The sequence below is a fragment of the Puma concolor genome, chromosome B4 (genome assembly GCF_028749965.1).
Source record: "Puma concolor isolate L17-30 chromosome B4, mPumCon1.1.hap2, whole genome shotgun sequence".
Taxonomy (NCBI): Eukaryota; Metazoa; Chordata; class Mammalia; order Carnivora; family Felidae; genus Puma; species Puma concolor.
In genome coordinates, this window is record NC_141673.1 from 123,070,827 (window position 1) to 123,089,687 (window position 18,861).

At 36.0% G+C, this 18,861-nt stretch overlaps 1 protein-coding gene across 16 annotated transcripts in view; it reads right to left on the minus strand.

Annotated features, from left to right (window-relative positions):
• The window catches only part of MLLT10 (MLLT10 histone lysine methyltransferase DOT1L cofactor), a 241,101-nt gene that overhangs the window by 47,114 nt on the left and 175,126 nt on the right, over positions 1-18,861 (minus strand). For 8 of the 16 annotated variants that reach the window (XM_086714783.1, XM_086714788.1, XM_086714793.1 and 5 more), the window contains 3 exons: positions 16,102-16,146; positions 15,224-15,256; positions 1,197-1,244 (listed from right to left, as the gene is read on the minus strand). The exons of 1 other annotated variant lie outside the window; for it this stretch is intronic. In XM_086714783.1, the coding sequence (XP_086570909.1) occupies positions 1,197-1,244; positions 15,224-15,256; positions 16,102-16,146 (126 nt within the window). The remainder of the gene's footprint in view (positions 1-1,196; positions 1,245-15,223; positions 15,257-16,101; positions 16,147-18,861) is intronic. 7 more of the 16 variants (XM_086714794.1, XM_086714784.1, XM_086714795.1 and 4 more) reach the window with 4 other exon arrangements.

Here is an 18,861-nt window from a genome sequence, read left to right on the forward strand (position 1 = left end):
AGATGTCCCACTAGTCTGACTTCCATTGCCCTCACTCAGACCCTTAACACATTCAGCTAGATTACAAAAAAATCTAATTGGTTTCTCTGTTCTCTAGCTCCTTTCAATATTCTTATATGCTACAGCCAGATGAACCTTCCTGAACAACAGGTTTTATTTTTTTCCCCAACTCAAACTATTTCCCAACTACCAACTATTTTCAACTCCTTTGGCTAATACGTAAGGTTACTATTTTTCATACATTTCATATCAAATATCGTATCACCATCACTTTACACACCTATGTTCCACTGCTTGTGCTATCTGTAATTCCAGGGACTGGAGTCTACCCCTGATCCCTATCTCCATATAGCTCCATTTTACATATTCCTTAAGCATCAGGTAAAATGTTACATTCTCTGGACATCTCATTTCCTCAGCTGAAAGTAGTTTTCCCTGCCCTGAATTCTTTTTATACTGTAGATCATTAAAGAAGTTATAATTCTATGTCTTGAAATTATTATTTATGCACATATTTATCCTTTTAGATTTTACTGCTCCTGAAAGGATCCATTTGCAGTATAGAATTATTTCCCCAAAGAAAATGACCAGGATTTTTAGATACAGAAAGAACTTTATACTTTTCAAATGAAAAAAGACTAAGACACTTTTTAGAAGGAAAAGTTCCATAGTGCAGGTAATCACACCCACAAGATTAGTTTTATAAATATGTGAAACTGAGGTTTTTGGGGGAGGGAGTAGCTGCATACATTAACTGGTTAAGAATACTGGATTCAGAATGCACATGCTCACTCTCAACTGATCCAGAAGTATTTGAAAAGTACATCACAGAATTAGAAAAGTATTATAAATCACAAAATATGGTCTCAGATTCTTCTTTCCCTCAGTGAGACAGAGGGGTCACAGATGTACAAAGTGGTCTAGGCATCTAGATCCTGACAGGTAAATAACTTTAGAAACCCTAAAATCCACCTTACCATGTCTTAGGCAATAGGACAAATCCAAACAAGTACAACAAGAACATGATAACAGTCATCCCATCAACCACCCAGAATTATGGAGAATTCCTTTCGGTTATCATTTCTGAGACTACAGATCCCCATTACTGCTTTATATAGGAAGGTTTCTAAGCTTCGTTAGGATTAATTAACTTGACACTATTACCCTTTAAAATCATGCTTGAACTTGGTACATACCTATGAATTTAAGTTCCTGCTTTGTTAGTGTAGAACTGTCATCTCTGTCTAAAGAAAAGACACACTTTAATTTAAAATTTTTAATAACCAGTTCCTAAAAACTACCATGATAAGAAGTTGAGAAACTTAAAACACTGGGGGGGGGGGGGGGGGGGAGAAGGAGGGGACAGGAATCAGTAGGGTTAAAGTAAAACAAAACAACAAAAAAAAAACTGTGGAAAATTTAAATTATAAATTTGTTTTTGCTAAAATAAAAAGGCAGCACTCTAAATAAAGAGACTGTTAATGGCATTACCATTTAATTAATTTAAAAGTAATTCTTACAAATTCATTAGCATTTATACTAATCCCTTCCCTTTTCAGGTTCTCTCTTATAGTTTCAATGAAACTCCTGTAAGTTCATTTTGCTTTGTAGTAGTTAACATGCATACTGAAAATTACGTTTTCTTCCCAGTACTGATTCACCATCCAAATGTTAATATCCTTCTGTGTTTATCACTTAAGATGAAGCCTATCTTCCAGAAGCTTAGAAGTGATCCAAGAGATAAATACCTTGGCTGATTTGAAATGGAAAAAACCGTACCATCTTATGGACAGTATATGTCTTCTACTACTTAGCAAGGCTATATAGTATTAGCCAAATTCCTTCCAGCATAGGAACAAACACTGGAACAAACAGTAGCATTTGCTGCATCCTGGAATGTAACAATGTACTGTATAAAAATAAAGAATACGGCCTTCTACATCACGTAAAAAGGAAAAACAAGTCTACTGTGATTAAAAAGAAATGAGATCTAGAATCATCTAGATCTATGGTTCTCAATCTCCCTACTGTTCACAGCAACACCTCCTCCTATCACTAATACCTCATTATGTGCAGTGAATCTCAAATGATTAATAGGCTGTGGTGATGTCTGAAAATTGCTCATCTCTGTTCTCAGATCCCTACACCTTCTTAATGCTTCCCTGAAATGAAAAGGGGGCACATGTAAACAGCAAAGATCTAGTTTCCCACAAACTATTATGACAAACCTCAGTAGGATTCCATTCTTGAGGAAGAACGTTCATTCCTAAAATCAATTAGCATTCATGCTTATTCTAAATCCTATAGCAGATATTTATGAATAATTGGTTGACATTACTTTGCCTCCTCCATCAAATGAGATTTGTTTAATGAGCATGGTCATGACAAACCAGAAGTACCATAATTAAAGAAAATTTAAAAGCATAGTAAATGGGGCACAGAAATCAATTAGCAATATACTGCTGTGAAAACAGATCTAAGCACTTTAGCTACTTTAATCTACTATTTCAAAATTATATTAAAAATAGGAATTGCCAAGATAAACAAATGAAGCAAATGCATTATTGTAGGAAGAACCAAGTTACTACTCTTGAGAGAAACAAGACTGCCTAATGTAAAGTTTAATTTCCAAAGAAAATGAACATATTACCAAGAATATATGAAAACTCTTCCAGGACTATGTAGCAACTGACAATGATTTATTCATTCAATATTTATGGAGCATCAAGTAGATGATGAGCTAAATACCAATGAAATAAAGATGAATAAAACCCAACCCCTACTGTAAATGAGTTTATAGTCTAGTAAGAAAAACTTGTAAATAAATAAATTGTTAAACAACCTAAAAAGCACTAGAGTAAAATCACACCTGAAACAGAACAATTAGAACCAGGCAGATGAGATGTTAGTTTGCAACTGGACTATGAAAAGCAAACCATAATCCCCATATTCATATCATTTGTTTTATCATTTTAAATACACCTACTAGATGAAACCAAGAAGTCACACTTACACTTTAGAGGCATCATGAAATCTAAATTCTCCTAGTCAAGCTGGCTAGCTCCCAGGCACCACCATAAAACCAAATGTCACAAAACATAAGGCACTTCACTCCACGGGCACACCTATTTAAAGTTTACCTTCCATACAGTGTTCTTTAAAATATTTAAATGACTATTTTGTCTTTCCAAATTGTTGTAAAAGTTCCCAAAATGTGCTAGCAGAGTTTTACGTTTTATCTTTCTCCTACCGGTTCTCTTTTTCCTTTATTGAGACAGTAATTTTAATATTATTTCTCCTAAATTTCTCTGGTCACATAAAATTCATCCCACTGTGCCTAATTTGTTTTTTGGTTTTTATTTAGACTGGTTGAAGTGTTTTCCTAAATGTGTTTTTCTCTGTATTGATGATAATATTTCCTTATCAGAAAGTGCCAATTTTGGGGCACGTGGGTGGCTCAGTCAGCTAAGCGTCTGACTGGCTCAGGTCATGATCTCACGGTTCATGGGTTCGAACACCGCATCAGGCTCTGTGCTCTGTGCTGACAGTCTGGAGACTGCCTGCTTCAGAGCCTTTCTCTATTTCTTTCAAAAATAAAAACATTAAAAAAAATTTTTTTTCAAAAGTTTATGGAATAATTATACACACACACCCAGAAGAGCAACCACCATTAAGTCCTAGGTTCCTCTCTGAGAAATACTAAATTAAGACGTAGCTTAACACATAATGCCCACGACTATTAATTGATACACAATATTTCCTACAATATTAGCTACAAGTATGTTATACTAATGCAGCATAAAGTTGGAAAGAAGAGATAAGGCAGATTATGAAAAACTCCACGTGCCATGCTGAAAAATATTAATTTTTTTTTTTTTTAATTTTTTTTTCAACGTTTTTATTTATTTTTGGGACAGAGAGAGACAGAGCATGAACAGGGGAGGGGCAGAGAGAGAGGGAGACACAGAATCGGAAACAGTCTCCAGGCTCCGAGCCATCAGCCCAGAGCCTGACGCGGGGCTCGAACTCACGGACCGCGAGATCGTGACCTGGCTGAAGTCGGACGCTTAACCGACTGCGCCACCCAGGCGCCCCTGAAAAATATTAATTTTATCTCAAAAATACCAGATAATTCTTTGAGGATTTAAGTAAGACAGTGACACAATCCGATTTGCATTAGAAAAATTTTTTAATGTTTATTTTTGAGAGAGAGAGAGAGACAGAGACAGAGACAGAGACAGAGTGTGAGCGGGAGAAGGGGAGAGAGACAGGGAGACACAGAATCTGAAGCAGGTGCCAGGCTCTGAGCTGTCAGCATAGAGCCCAACCCAGGGCTAGAACTCACACACCATGAGATCATGACCTGAGCCGAAGTTGGACACTTAAACAACTGAGCCACCCAGGTGCCCCTGATTTGCATTTTTAAATTTTTTTTTTAAGTTTATTTATTTTTGAGACAGAGAGAGACAGAGCATGAACAGAGGAGGGTCAGAGAGAGGGAGACACAGAATCTGAAACAGGCTCCAGGCTCTGAGCTGTCAGCACAGAGCCCGACACGGGGCTCGAACTCAGGGACCATGAAATCATGACCTGAGCTGAAGACGGCCGCTTAACTGACTGAGCCACCCAGGTGCCCCTGATTTGCATTTTTAAGTAGGCCACTGATTCTAGCAGCAGCTAATGAATGAATTAGATAATGACATGAAGTTCAGGAAGCTGCTGAAAGAGTTCATATGACCCAAGTAGGGGCAGGGAAAACATAAAGGTAAAAAAAAGCGATATATAACAGGAAAAACTTTTTTTTTAATTTTTTTTTAATGTTTATTTATTTTTGAGACAGAGAGAGACAGAGCATGAACGAGGGAGGGTCAGCGAGAGGGAGACATAGAATCTGAAGCAGGCTCCAGGCTCTGAGCTGTCAGCACAGAGCCCAACGTGGGGCTCGAACTCACGGACTGTGAGATCATGACCTAAGCCGAAGTCGGCCGCTCAACCAACTGAGCCACCCAGGCGCCCCATGAAAAACTTTTAAAAATAAAATGATAACCAAGAAAATGAGAAGTCACGATGAGCTTAGTTTAACTCCGTAGCATAACAGATTTAGGTGGCTAAATCCCATACAGAGATAAGGAACACAAAAGAAGGAGCAGGCTTTGAATGGGAATGTAAGAGGAACAGAGATTTATTAATTTGTTGGAAATGGACTTGGAACTCAAGAGATAATTCGATATTTAGATGAACAGATTTGGGAATCTAATGAGCATCAATGATCGCTAAAGCTATAGATATGTGTTACAACATTTTCTAAGAGAATATGTGCAGGAGGAGAAGTAAAAAAAAAAAGAGAGAGAGAGAGAGAAAAGAGAAAAGAGAATACTGGGAATACAACAAAGAATACTCAAAATCATAAAAGATACCCATATGCCCTCATAAAGAAAGCTATAGCTGTAAAGGCCTATTAAAAAAAAAACAAAAAAAAACCTAGGGGTGCCCAGGTGGCTCGGCTGGTTAGCACCTCAGGTCATGACCTCATGGTTTGTGAGTTGGGAGCCCAGCTTTGGGGTTGCTGCTGTTAGCCCAGACCCCGCTTCATATCCTCTGTCCTCCTCTCTCTTTGCCCCTCCCATGTTTGTGCACTCTCTCCTTCTCTCTCAAAAATGAATAAACATTTTAAGAAATTAAAAAATAAATAAAATTTTAAATCAATAATCCTCCGGTTTAGAAACTAGGAAAAAAAGCAAACTAAACAGAAGCAAGCAGAAGGATGGAAATAATAAACAGCAGAAATGGAATAAAAACAGGAACACTTTAGAGAAAATGTTAAATGTTAAAAGCTGGTTTGAAAGATGAACAGAACTGACCAATCTTTCAGAATGACAAAGAAAACAGAAGACTCAAATTACTGAAATCAGGAATGAAAGGGGATTGTAAGGATATTCACCTTATCAAATTAAAAAGATTATAAAGAGAATACTATGATAACTGTATGCAAACAAATTAAAAAATGCAGGTGAAATGGGCAAATTCTTTGGGGGGGGGAAAGACTCCTAAAAACATAAAATTTTCAAGAACGGACACACAGAAAATAGAAATAGTCATTTCTCCAAAGAAGATCTAGAAATGGCCAAATAAGAGCATGAAAAGATGTTAATATCATTAGTCATTAGGAAAAAGCAATTCAAAACCACAATGAGACACCACACCAGCTTGGATAGCTATGATTAAAAAAAGAAAGGGGGCGCCTGGGTGGCGCAGTCGGTTAAGCGTCCGACTTCAGCCAGGTCACGATCTCGCGGTCCGTGAGTTCGAGCCCCGCGTCAGGCTCTGGGCTGATGGCTCAGAGCCTGGAGCCTGTTTCCGATTCTGTGTCTCCCTCTCTCTGCCCCTCCCCCGTTCATGCTCTGTCTCTCTCTGTCGCAAAAATAAATAAACGTTGAAAAAAAAAAAAAAAAGAAAGAAAGAAAATAACAAATCTTGGTGAGGACTGAAGAAGTTGGAACCCTCATAGATTGCTAATAGGAATGTAAAATATACAAATGCTATGGGAAACAGTATTGCAGTTTCTAAAACGTTAAATATACAGAGTTACCATATGACCTAGCAAGTATACTCCCAAGAATATACCCAAGACAAATAAAAACACATATCCACACCAAAACTTGTACATGAATGTTCACAGCAGCATCTTTCATACTATCCAAGAAGTACAAACAACAATGTCCACCAACCAATGAACAGATAAAATATGGAATATTCATACAATGTGTTATTCAGTCATAAATGAAGAATGAAGTACGGATGCATGCTACAACACAGATAAACCGTATGCTTAAATGGCCCCCTGCTGTACAATTCCCTCTATATGAAATGTCCAGAACAGGCAAATCCATAGAGACAGAAAGTAGAGTAGTGATTCCTGGGTGATTTTGCAGGGAAGAGGGGCTTGGGGGTATATATGATTTCTTTTTGGTTTGATGAAAATGTTCTGGAATTAGTGGTGACAGTTAATACAACATTGTGAATATACTAAAAATGTCCGAATTGTATACTTTTAAACAGCTTAAAATGGTAACTTTTATGTTATGTGAATTTTATCTCATTAAAAATTTAGGGGGGAAATGAGATAATGAGATAATGGAGAAGTAGAAGAACCACCATTTACTCTGACACAGCAAAGAATGAAACAGGGTAAGGGAATGTGCTTTTTATACATGCACACTTTCAGAATAGAGCAGAGGAATGATAAATGTAAAACTCAGGACAGTAGTTAAACTTTGGGGAATACAGTGGTAAAGAGCATGCACTAGGTTCAACAACATTAGTAACATTCTATTTCTTAAATTGGTGAAAGGTTCCTGAGTATTTATTATTGCATGCTACAGAGCTTACACATATTGCTTAAAATGTATCAAATATTTCATAAATTGGAAAAGGATCTATGAAAATATGGCAAAATATTAAGATGTTAAATTAGTAATAAATTCATGATGTGTATCAGTCTCTGTACTTTACGTAATTCTGAAATATTTTATTTAAAAGAAAGAGGAGACTGTTGTAGTGTATACAAAAAGGTTCAAAACAGAGTGGCCAACAATTATTCTGCAAGGAATTGGCAACTGAACTAGTCACTAGCAGTTTAAGAGAGAAAAGTTAACAAAAAGGGTACTAAAGCCAAAAATACTTCATAAATGCCACGTGCTAATGAAACCTAATTTTGGAAACAATTTATGTAATACCTTCTGGCATACTGATTTTGCATCCTGCAACTATACTGAATTTGCTTATTAGTTCTAACAGTTTTCTGATGAAGTCTTCAGGGTTTTCTATATATAATATGTCATCTGAAAATAGTTTAACTTCTTTTTCCATCTGGGTGCCTTTTATTTCTTTTACTTGCTTAACTGCTTTGGTTAGGACTCCCAGTACTATGCTGAATAAAAGTGGTGAGTGGACGTTCTTGTCTTGTTCCTGATCTTAGAGGAAAATCTTTCGGTTTTTCACTGTCAAGTATGATGCCGGCTGTGAGCTTGTCACATATGGCTTTTATTATGTTGAGGTATATTACCCTTTTATACCCATTTCGTTGATAGTTTTTATCATAACTGGATGTTGACTTTTGTAAAGTACTTTTTATCTACTTAGATGACCGTATAATTCTGTCCTTCATGTTGTTATGTGGTGTGTCTCACATGAACTGATTTGCAGGTGTTGAACCATCCTTGCATCCCTGGAATAAATCCCATTTGATCATGGTGTATGGTACATTTTAAAAAAATGTTTATTTATTTTCAAAGAGTATACATGTGTGTAAGTGGGAAAGGGGCAGGGAGAGGAGAGGGAGAATCCCAAGCAGGCTTTGGAGCCTGGTGTGGGGCTTGATCTCAGAAACCGTGAGATCATGACCCAAGCCTAAATCAAGAGTTGGATGCTTAACTGACTGAGCCACCCAGGCGCCCCACTGCACAATAGTTATAATGCGTTACTGAATTTGTTTTGCTGATATTTTGTTGAGGATTCTTACATCTATGTTCATCAGGGATACAGGCCTGTAATTCCCTTTTTTTGTGGTGCCCTTGTCTGGTTTTGGTATCAGGGTAATGCTGGCCTAGTAAAATGAGTTTGGAAGAGTTTTGCCACTTCTATCTTTTGGAAAAGTGTGAGAAAGACTGATCTTACTTCTTCTTTGAATGTCTGGTAGAATTCACCAGTGTAGCCATCTGATCACGGAATTTTGTTTGTTGGGAGGTTTTTGATTACTGATTCAACTTCATTACTAGTAATCAGTCTATTCAGATTTCTCATTTCATCATGATTCAGTCTTAGAAGGTAATATGCTTCTAGGAATCCACCCATTTCTTCTAGGTTATCCATTTTGTTGGTATGTATAATTGTTCACAGTGCTCTCTTATGACCCTTTGTATTTCTGTGGTATCAGCTGTAATCTCCTCTTCCATTTCTGATTTTAAGTCCTCTTTTGTCTTGATTGAGTCAAAAGGTTTGTCAATCTTCTTTATCTTTTCAAAGAACCAGATCTTAGTTTCACTGATCTTTTCTATTGTCTTTTTAAGTCTCTATTTCTGTTCTAATTTTCGTTATTTCCCTCCTACGAACTCAAGACGTCATTTGTTTTTCTTTTTCTAGTGTCTTGAGGTATAAAGCTACATTGCAGTTTTTGTTTCTTGAGGTAGGCATTAATTGCTATGAACTTTCCTCTTAGTACTGTTTTTGCTGCAACCAATAATTTTGGTATGTTACATTTCCATTTTTATCTCAAGGCGTCTTTTTATTTCTCTTTTGATTTTTTTCTCTAACCCATTAATTAATTATTCAGTAACAATGTTGTTCAATCTTGACATATTTGTGAATGTTCCAGTTTTCTGCTTGCGATTAATTTCTAGTTCCATATCATTGTGTTCAGAATAGATGTGTGATAGAATTTCAATCTTCTTAAATTTATTAAGACTTGTTTAATGGTTTAACATATCATATGTCCTGGAATACATTCCATGTGCACTTGAGAAGAATGTACATTCTTGTGTTTTTAAATGGATGTTCTATAAATTATCTGTGCAAGTCCATCCTGTCTACTGTGCTGCTTACGGTTGGTATTTCTTTATTGACTTTCTGTTTCAGTGATCTATCCAATGATGTAATGAGGTGTTAAAGTCCCCTATTATTATTGTATTGCTGTTTCTCCCGTTAGGCATTAATATTTCTTTTACATACTTGGTTGCTCCTATATTGGGTACATAAATATTTATACATGTTATATCTTCTTGTTAGATTAAGCAGTAATACTTACTTGTAATAAGGCAGTTAAATAACCATGAAGCAGATATGGTAGGCAGATAATACCTCCCCCCACCCCAAAGATAAACCTGTGAGTATGTTACCTTAAATAGCAAAAGGGACTAAACAAATGTATTTAAATTAAGAACGCTGAGAAAGACAGATTATCCTAGACTGTCTGAGAGAGCCCAATCAAATCATCCAAGTTGTCATAAAATTTGAATCTGAGAATCAGACAGGCATGAGCATAAGACAGACTCTACCCAACACTGATGGCTTTCAAGACAGAGGATGAGGCCGTTATGCAAAATAAGCAGGCAGCTTCTAGAAGTTGAAAATGGTAAGGAAACAGATTCTCTCCTATTACCTTAAAAAAAAAGAACAAAGCCTGCCAATGCCCTGATTTTAACCCAGCAAGTCCATGTCAGACTTCTAACCTACAGACTGTAAGATAATAAACGTATACTGTTTGACCATAGAAAATGACTGAATAAGATAAAACATAAATTCTTTTTTTATTCCTCTCTAACAAGTTTCAAGCTTTTTATTGCTTGATACTCAATTAATAAAGAAATAAAATATGTAAAGTCTAACATTTAACACCTCACACCCAGTAGTGTGGTTACTATAAAAAACAAACAAATGAGCAAAATAATAGGATGTGGAAAAATTGGAACCCTTGTGCACTGGTGGCAGGAATGTAAAATGGTGCACCCACTGTGGAAACCAGTATGACACTCTGTTTTAAAACAGAACTACCATATGATCTAGCAATTGCATTTCTGGGTAAAATGGAGATTCAAAGAGATTACTTGCACATCTACATTCAAAGCAGCTTATTCATAATAATCAAAAGGTAGAAGAAATCTAATGTCTCTCAACAGATAAATGAATAAAGAAAATGACAGTATATACACACAATGGAATATTATTTAGCCTTAAAAAAGGAAATTCGGATACATGCTATTACATGGATAAACCTGAAAGGCATTACTGCTAAGGGAAATAAGCCATTCACAAAAAGACAAATACTGTATGATTCTATTCTTATGACATATCTAGAACAGTCAAATAGATACAAACAGAGAGAACTGTAGTTGCTCTTGGCAGGGTGGAGAGAGAAAAGGAAAGCTGTTGTTTAATAACTACAGAGTGCCAGTTTTACAAGATTAAAAACTCCTGGAGACTGGTTGTACAACAATGTGAATATAACACTCAAAAATGGTTAAAACGGCAAATTTTATGTGTATTTTACAATTTAAAAAAATAAGCTAACACTTAAAAAAAAAGTGAGAGAGAGAGAGAGAACACAAACATGGATTTTCCCAACTAAATCCAGGTATTTCTCCCTCAAATCCTCATTAGGTTAAAATACCACTTCACCAGGCATCACTACTATTCTTCTCTTTGCAATAAAAAATATTAAGTCCAGAGCAACTATCAAGAAGAAGGAATTAAAACCATCCAAATTGAAATGGAAGAAGTAAAACTGTCACTATTTCCAGATGACATATTATTTATAGAAAACCCTAAAGATTCCACCAGTTAGAACTAATAAACAAATTCAGTAAAGTTGCAGGATAAAAAACCAACATACAAAAATCTGTTGTGTTTTTATACACTAAAAACAATCTACCAGAAAGAGAAATTAAGAAAACAATCCCATTTACAATTACATCAAAAAATAAAATATTGGGGCGCCTGGGTGGCTCAGTAGGTTAAGTGGCCAACTTCGGTTCAGGTCATGATCTCACGGTCAGTGAGTTCAAGCCCCGCGTCGGGCTCTGACAGCTGACAGCTCAGAGCCTGGAGCCTGTCTCAGATTCTGTGTCTCCCTCTCTCTGACCCTCCCCTGTTCATGCTCTGTCTCTCTCTGTCTTAAAAATAAATAAACGTTAAAAAAAATTTTTTAAATAAATAAAAATAAAATAAAATAAAATAAAATATCTAGGAATAAATTTAATTAAGGGGGTGAAAGATCTGTATACTGAGAACTAGAAGACATCAACGAAACAAACTGAAGACACAAATAAATGGAAAGATATTCCATGTTTATGGATCAGAATAGTATCGTTTAAATGTCCATACTACTCAAAGCACTCTACAGATTCAGTGCAATCCCCTATCAAAATTCTAATAGTATTTCACAAAAGTAGAATAAACCCCAAATTTGTATGAAACCACAAAAGACCTTGAATAGCCAAAACAATTTTGAGAACAAAGAACAAAGCTGGATCCTTCATGCTCCCTGATTTCAAACTACATTACAAAGCCATAACAATCAAAACAATATGATATCAGCATAAGAACAGACACACAGATCAATGAATACAATGGAAAGCCCAGGAAAAAAACACATGCATGTAGAGTCAAGTTATTTACAAGGAGCCAAGAATATACAATGGGGAAAGGACAGTCTCTGATAAATGATGCTGGGAAAACTGAACTACATGCAAAAGAATGAAATTGGTCCACTACCTTACACTGTACACAAAAATTAACTCAAAATGGATTGCAGACTTGAATATAAGACCCTGAGCCATAAAACTTCTAGAAGAAAACATAGGCGGTAAGCTCCTTAACATGAATTATGATATTCTGGATTTGACCAAAGCCAAAAAAACCCCTCAAGTACATCAAACTAAAATGGCACTGCACAGCAAAGGAAACCATCAACAAAATAAAAAGGCAGTGCACTGAATGGGAGAAAATATTTGCAAATCATATGTCTGATAATATCCATGTATTGTTGGTTTGTTTTTTTTTTAAGAGAGAGAGAGAGAGAGACAGTGGGAGTGAGGGAGGGGGCAGAGGAAGAGAGGGAGGGAGGGAGGAACTAAAAGAAAGTGAAAGAGGGAGGGAGGAAGAGAAAGCGAAAGAGGGAGGAAGAAAGGGAGGGAGGGAAGGAGGGAGGGAGACAGAGAGAGAGAGTGAATGAATGAATCTTAAGCAGGTTCCACAATCAGCATGGAACCCAGCATGGGGCTCAATCTTACCACCTTACAGTCCTGACTTGAGCCAAAAACAAGAGTGGGCCGTTCAACTGACTGAGCCACCAGGCACCCCCAAAACATACTTTAAAAACCTCACATAATTCAATAAGAAAAAAATCCTAAAACCATCTGGTTTTGATGGATATTTTTCCAAAGACAATGTACAGGTGGCCAAAAGACACATGAAAAGATGCTTAACATCACTAATCATCAGGGAAATGCAAATCAAAATCACACTGAGTTATCACCTCACATCTGTTAGAACTGCTATTATCAAAAAGTTAAGAAATCATAGGATGCGGAGAAAAGGGAACCCTTGTGTACTGTTGGTGGGAATGTAAAATGGTGGAGCCACTATGGAAAAGTTTGAAGTTCTTCAAAACATTAAAAGTTGAACATATATCCAGTAATTCCACTTCTGGATATTTATCCAAAGAAAATGAAAACACTAATTTGAGAAAATACGTGCACCCCATGTTCACTGCAACATTATTTACAAATAGCCAAGACATGGAAACAACCTAAATGTCCATCAATGGGTGAACAGTAATGAAAATGTGCTTTATATACATACAACAGAGTATTATTTAGCTATAAAAATGAACAAAATTTTGCCATTTGTGACAAAGTGATGGACCTTGATGGCATTATGCCAAGTGAAGTTAAGTCAGATAGAAAAGAAAAAGATAAATACTATATGATCTCAAATATGGAATCTAAAACAAAACAAAATCCAAAATACTCCAGGCTCATGAATATAGAAAACAGACTGGTGGTTGCTTAGGTAAACAGAAGCAAGAGAGGAGGCAAAAGGGGTGAAGGAGGTCAAGAGGTACAAACTTCTAGATATAAAATAAAATAAAGGAAGATATAAAAAAAAAAACATTATTTATTTCATGTTTCAAAATCATGTGACTAAGAACACACAAATATCTGACTATACTACCACAGTTTTCTCTCTCAAACACAATCTTTTAAAGAAACACAAAATTTTAAAGAAAACCTGTGTTCATTCTATTAATCCCAGGACATTAATTTCATTCACCTATAGAGAAAAACATGACAACTGTCCCATTAAATTGACATATTCCAGTACTTTGTTGGCCAACAATGGCAAAGGATTAATGTGACAATTCATTCTCAATCGCTCCCCACAAAATCTACTTTCTTATTATTCCAAGTATATGCTTTTCAAACTTTCTTTATGTCTCTAAAACTCTAATATTCCAAAATTAGACAGCCAAGTTTATGCAAACTGAAAAAGATGTTAAACCTCTTCTGTTTTTATGCTTCCCTACCAAAGAAGAGTAACATATTTAGTTTATTTTCAGGAATGCTTCCAATCCCTTTTTCCTCTAGATACCTAAAGTTCAAGAGTTCCATGTTATCTGGAGAATTCACTAAGAGTCTGCAATTCCGGTTACACAGGGAAGCAAAGATTATAAATAAAGATACTCATTAATAAAATGATCATTTGTAAAATGGGTTTCCCATCCTGACCACCCCAACCCTCAGAATCAACACAAATGTCTATGCCTTTTCATCATGCCATTGGTTTCTTGCTATAGATTTGTAAACATCTGACAATATACTCCAAATACAACACAAAGCGACTTGCAAATTAAGCTACATTATCAAAATATGCAAGATTTCATGAAGTTAATAAAAGTGTGCTCAAAAACCTCTTAGAATTACATAAACTATCTTGAGCAGGTAAGTTATGTCAGTTAATAACTGAAAACAAGCAACAAAGAGGACACTAGATTCAAAAGAGTTTTTTTGAACACTAAATTTTCTTCAAAACCAAAGAATCACTCAAACATTACTGCAAACGTGACTCTCATTATAATTACGCTGCAATACTGAAAAAAGCTAGCATTTGCCTCATGTCCTGATTTTAGAACCCAATTCTGCAGAAGATGCAGCTCCCCTGTAAAAACCTGGTTCCAAATTAAGCATCATTTAAAAGGCTATCTTCCATTTATTCAGTATATAAAATATAGGGGCAATGCAGTAAAAGTATTCTACACAGTAACTTTTTTAAATCCCAACAACAAAATTCACATTTCAAGTTGTGGAAGAAGCAGCTAATTCTTGACCTAAGTACCAATTACTAACTGCACTGCCACAAGAGAGCTCAAAAGAACTAGAAAAACTATTTACAAAAATAGAAAAAAAGAGTTTCATAAAGTTAGAACAACACTATTATCATTTTGCGTTCCAGAGAGAGACAATAAAAGCGAAACCGATGAACTATATTGACCTAGCATCCTCCTGTAGGCAATCTACAGAAAGTTCTCACTGAGGGGCTGAACAATTGCCTCACTGCAGAGCTGGGTTTCATTGTATCAATACAACATGCAAGCTTTCAACCCAGGTTCTCTATAAAAGGCAACCTTTGTGATAAATGAACCACTAGAGAAGATTCTAATAAAACTTACCATTGTGTATTGCATTCAGCAACTCTGAGAAAGCTTTTAAGTAAGGAAAAAAGGACTTCAGGTTAAGATCATTCTCAAACACACAAAAGAAATACATAGGCATAGACTGAAACAGTATAATAAAATCTCAGTAAGTATCATGTATCATTGTTTGAATCATTAAAACTGTAAGTTTGGCTCAGTTTTTATATGGTATAAATTTCTAAATATTGTATTTCATTTGTCAATCTATCACCTAATAAACTTAATATGTTAGATATATTGTCATAATAGTGACAAATTTTCTTAATAATACATATATAAAATTACTTTTAAAAAGATGTTTCATAGTCTGTGTAATGTCTTTCTTGCTAAAGTATCTGTAGGATTCAATTCTGTAAAGGTAAATCGATCACAACAAATTCTACACTCAGCAGTATTTATTATAAAGAAAAACTTCATTTTATCATCTAACCCAATCAAAAATTCTCATTTCCTAGACTTCAGTATAATAGTCTCGACATATATAGAGGTCAAAGCAAGAATTCTATCTAATGTCAACATACAAATATTAAAAAATTATATTAACATTAAGATTAGTGGGAACCAAATTCTAAAAATATTACTTCAACAGGGAACAGAAGTCACAAGAAACACCATATTAAAAAGCCAACAATACTTAAAATTTGGTCGCAATTGGACTAATATGGATCCTGACCACAAGACAAGCAGCAAGTTAAGATACCTCTGTAGGAGAAAAAAAAACCCAATTAAGAACCAACTGCATTATGGAAAATTAAAACTTAAAGAGGTTCAGGGGTGGCATTATATAATAGGAAAAAAAAACACTAAAGTAGAAGTCAAAAAGCCTGGGTTACCAACCCAGTTCGACAACTTACTAGCTGTTGGACAAGCTCCATCATGCCGATACTGCATGGAAATTTCTGTTGGGAGGGAGGAGAAAGGAATCAGGAGAAGTTGCCAGTGATTCGAGGGTAGAAAAAGAAAATAGGCCAGAAAAACAAGGAAACATTCACCTCAAAGTCTAGCTGAGAAGGGCAAACAGAAGTGTGGGAATAGAAATTATAAACCAGTATCTGGCATGTGATAATGTGATGGGAAGAAGGACCAAACACGATGGAATTCTCACAACTCTTTGATGGGATAGTGCGGGAATGTGTACACGTGCATGTGTATACAAAGAATGAGGAAAAGGGGCGCCTGGGTGGTTCAGCTGGCCAATTTAGGGTAAGGTCATGATCTCACGGTTCGCGGGTTTGAGTCCCATGTCGGGCTCTGTGCTGACAGGTCAGAGCCTGGAGCCTGTATCTGATTCTGCGTCTCTGTCTCTCTCTGCCCCTCCCCCACTCACACTCTGTCTCTGTCTCTCTCTCTGTCTCTCTCTCTAGGATAAATAAACATTAAAAACAATTTTTTTTTAATTTTTAAATGTTTATTTATTATTGAGATACAGAGAGAGACAGAGCATGAGCATGGGATGAGCAGAGAGAAAGAGGGAGACACAGAATCCAAAGCAGGCCCCAGGCTCTGAGCTGTTAGCACAAAGCCTGACACGGGGCTTGAATTCACAAACCTTGTGATCATGACCTGAGCCAAAGTCGGACGCTTAACCAAATGAGCCACCTAGGCGCCCCAACATTAAAAAACCTTTTAAAAAAAAGAGGAAAAGACATAAGGGCTTACAAATTAATCTGTGAAACAAGCGTGTAAAAAAAAATGGATTCATAATAAGAGGGAGTATAGTCAGCAATGTGATAAACTAATGTGTTTTATATAATTCATTAGACGAGAACAATTTGTCAAAAACATCTGAATTCTGTGGTCAATTAGACATTACAATTCAAGTACAAAAAATTAGTTTATATATGAGCAGAAATCTATGATTTTAATATAAAACTTGTCAAAACTACACCCAGCTTACTTTCTTGTACTTTTCTTTCATTTTTGATGGCGATAATGAATGAATAAGCCATCACTCTTATTCTTCTGCTCCACCCAAATGAAGAGAACAAGCAGAGGATGACAAGGCAATGAAACACTGCTAAAAGCAAAAGCTCCTGAGAAAATGAAAAATAAATTTCTGTATGGCATTCCAAAGGAAAAGCTAACTGACACAGGACTAAGTCTGTGACTCAAAGGACCTGGCCTGCTAACCAGGGAAACAACAGGTATTCCTCTGTGGATAACACAGTTGGGCTTTTTTAAAAAGAATATCTGGAAATTCTCTGGAATTACTTAACCAAAAATATGACTTCTAGGAATCATGTGTACAACGGAGTCTTCTAGGCAACCATCACTCACACATCTACACATATGCATATCTCAGAAGTCAAGTCCAATTATGGGCACCCTCCAAATAACTTGAAATAAGAAAGACAAAGCAAGGCAGAGGCAAGCGAGCACTCACTTTTAATCGTTCTAATGTTTTTTAAAAAAAGGAAAAAAACCTTCACATTAGCTACTGTTGAAAAACCAAACTTCTGATGAGTTTAATGAAGTCCTTTCCAGATGATACTCAAAAACTGAGACATGGTGGAAGAATTTGACATCTTTAATGCTCATTAACAAATTCAAGTGAGATTTAAAAAAAGAGAGTGAGGGCTACTGAAAAGATTGAAATGGTAAATTATAGAGAAATGGTAGTTGTCTGGAATGGTGCAGAAAAAGAACCAAAGGACACTCATAGCACCAAAAGGATTTTCTCTGGGGGGGGAAATAAACAGAATACGGCTATTCTGGCCTTTGATCTGGTACTTTTGCAAAAAGACCTACATGGTACAGGGCCAGCAAATTTTCAAATCATCAAAGACGAAAACAAAAATCAGAGGATTTTCTGAGGAAGCAAATTTCAAGGTATATTCTGGTCTTAGCAGCATCCAATATCCTATGATTTTCGTTTATGACCCAACATAATCAATATATATAAAACCATGAACTTGAGTCATTAAGATGGGTTTGAAGTATGTTCAAAAACTGTTAAGTCTACTCTTGTGAATTTATTAGATTATTTGTATCTTTATGATTCCCTTGTTTACAGAATCAGACTATTCCTAATTAAAATATTTTACCAGGAAAAGACTTCTCAATTTCATTTTAGTAACCTAAGTAGGATATAACATAAATAAGCATATATTTAACACAAACCCATTCATAGTTACATGGGCTCAAGTTAAACTTTCATAACCTTCACTTTTCAGTAGAAGTCAGAACAAACTTTTTTCTTTTAAAATTTTTAATGTTTTATTTATTGATTAATTTTTGAGAGACAGACAGAGCGTGAGGGAGGGGCAGAGAGAGAAGGAGACACAGAATCCGAAGCAGGCTCCAGGCTCTGAGCTGTCAGCGCAAAGCCGGACACGGGGCTCAAACTCGTGAACCGCAAGATCTTGACCTGAGCCAAAGTCGTCCACTTACCTGACTGAGCCACACAGGCGCCACAAGAACAAACTTCTCTTAAAGTGATCTATTCATATTAATAACTCATCTCCATGAAACCTCAAGACTTCATGACTAAGTACTCAAGGTCAGAATCAAACAACTGCCTTCCTAGAATCTCCTTTTACAGCATTTATCACCACTAAAGAATTCCATCACTAAAATACATTTCAAGTACCTTAACTTGCAAAGCTATGGCAGCG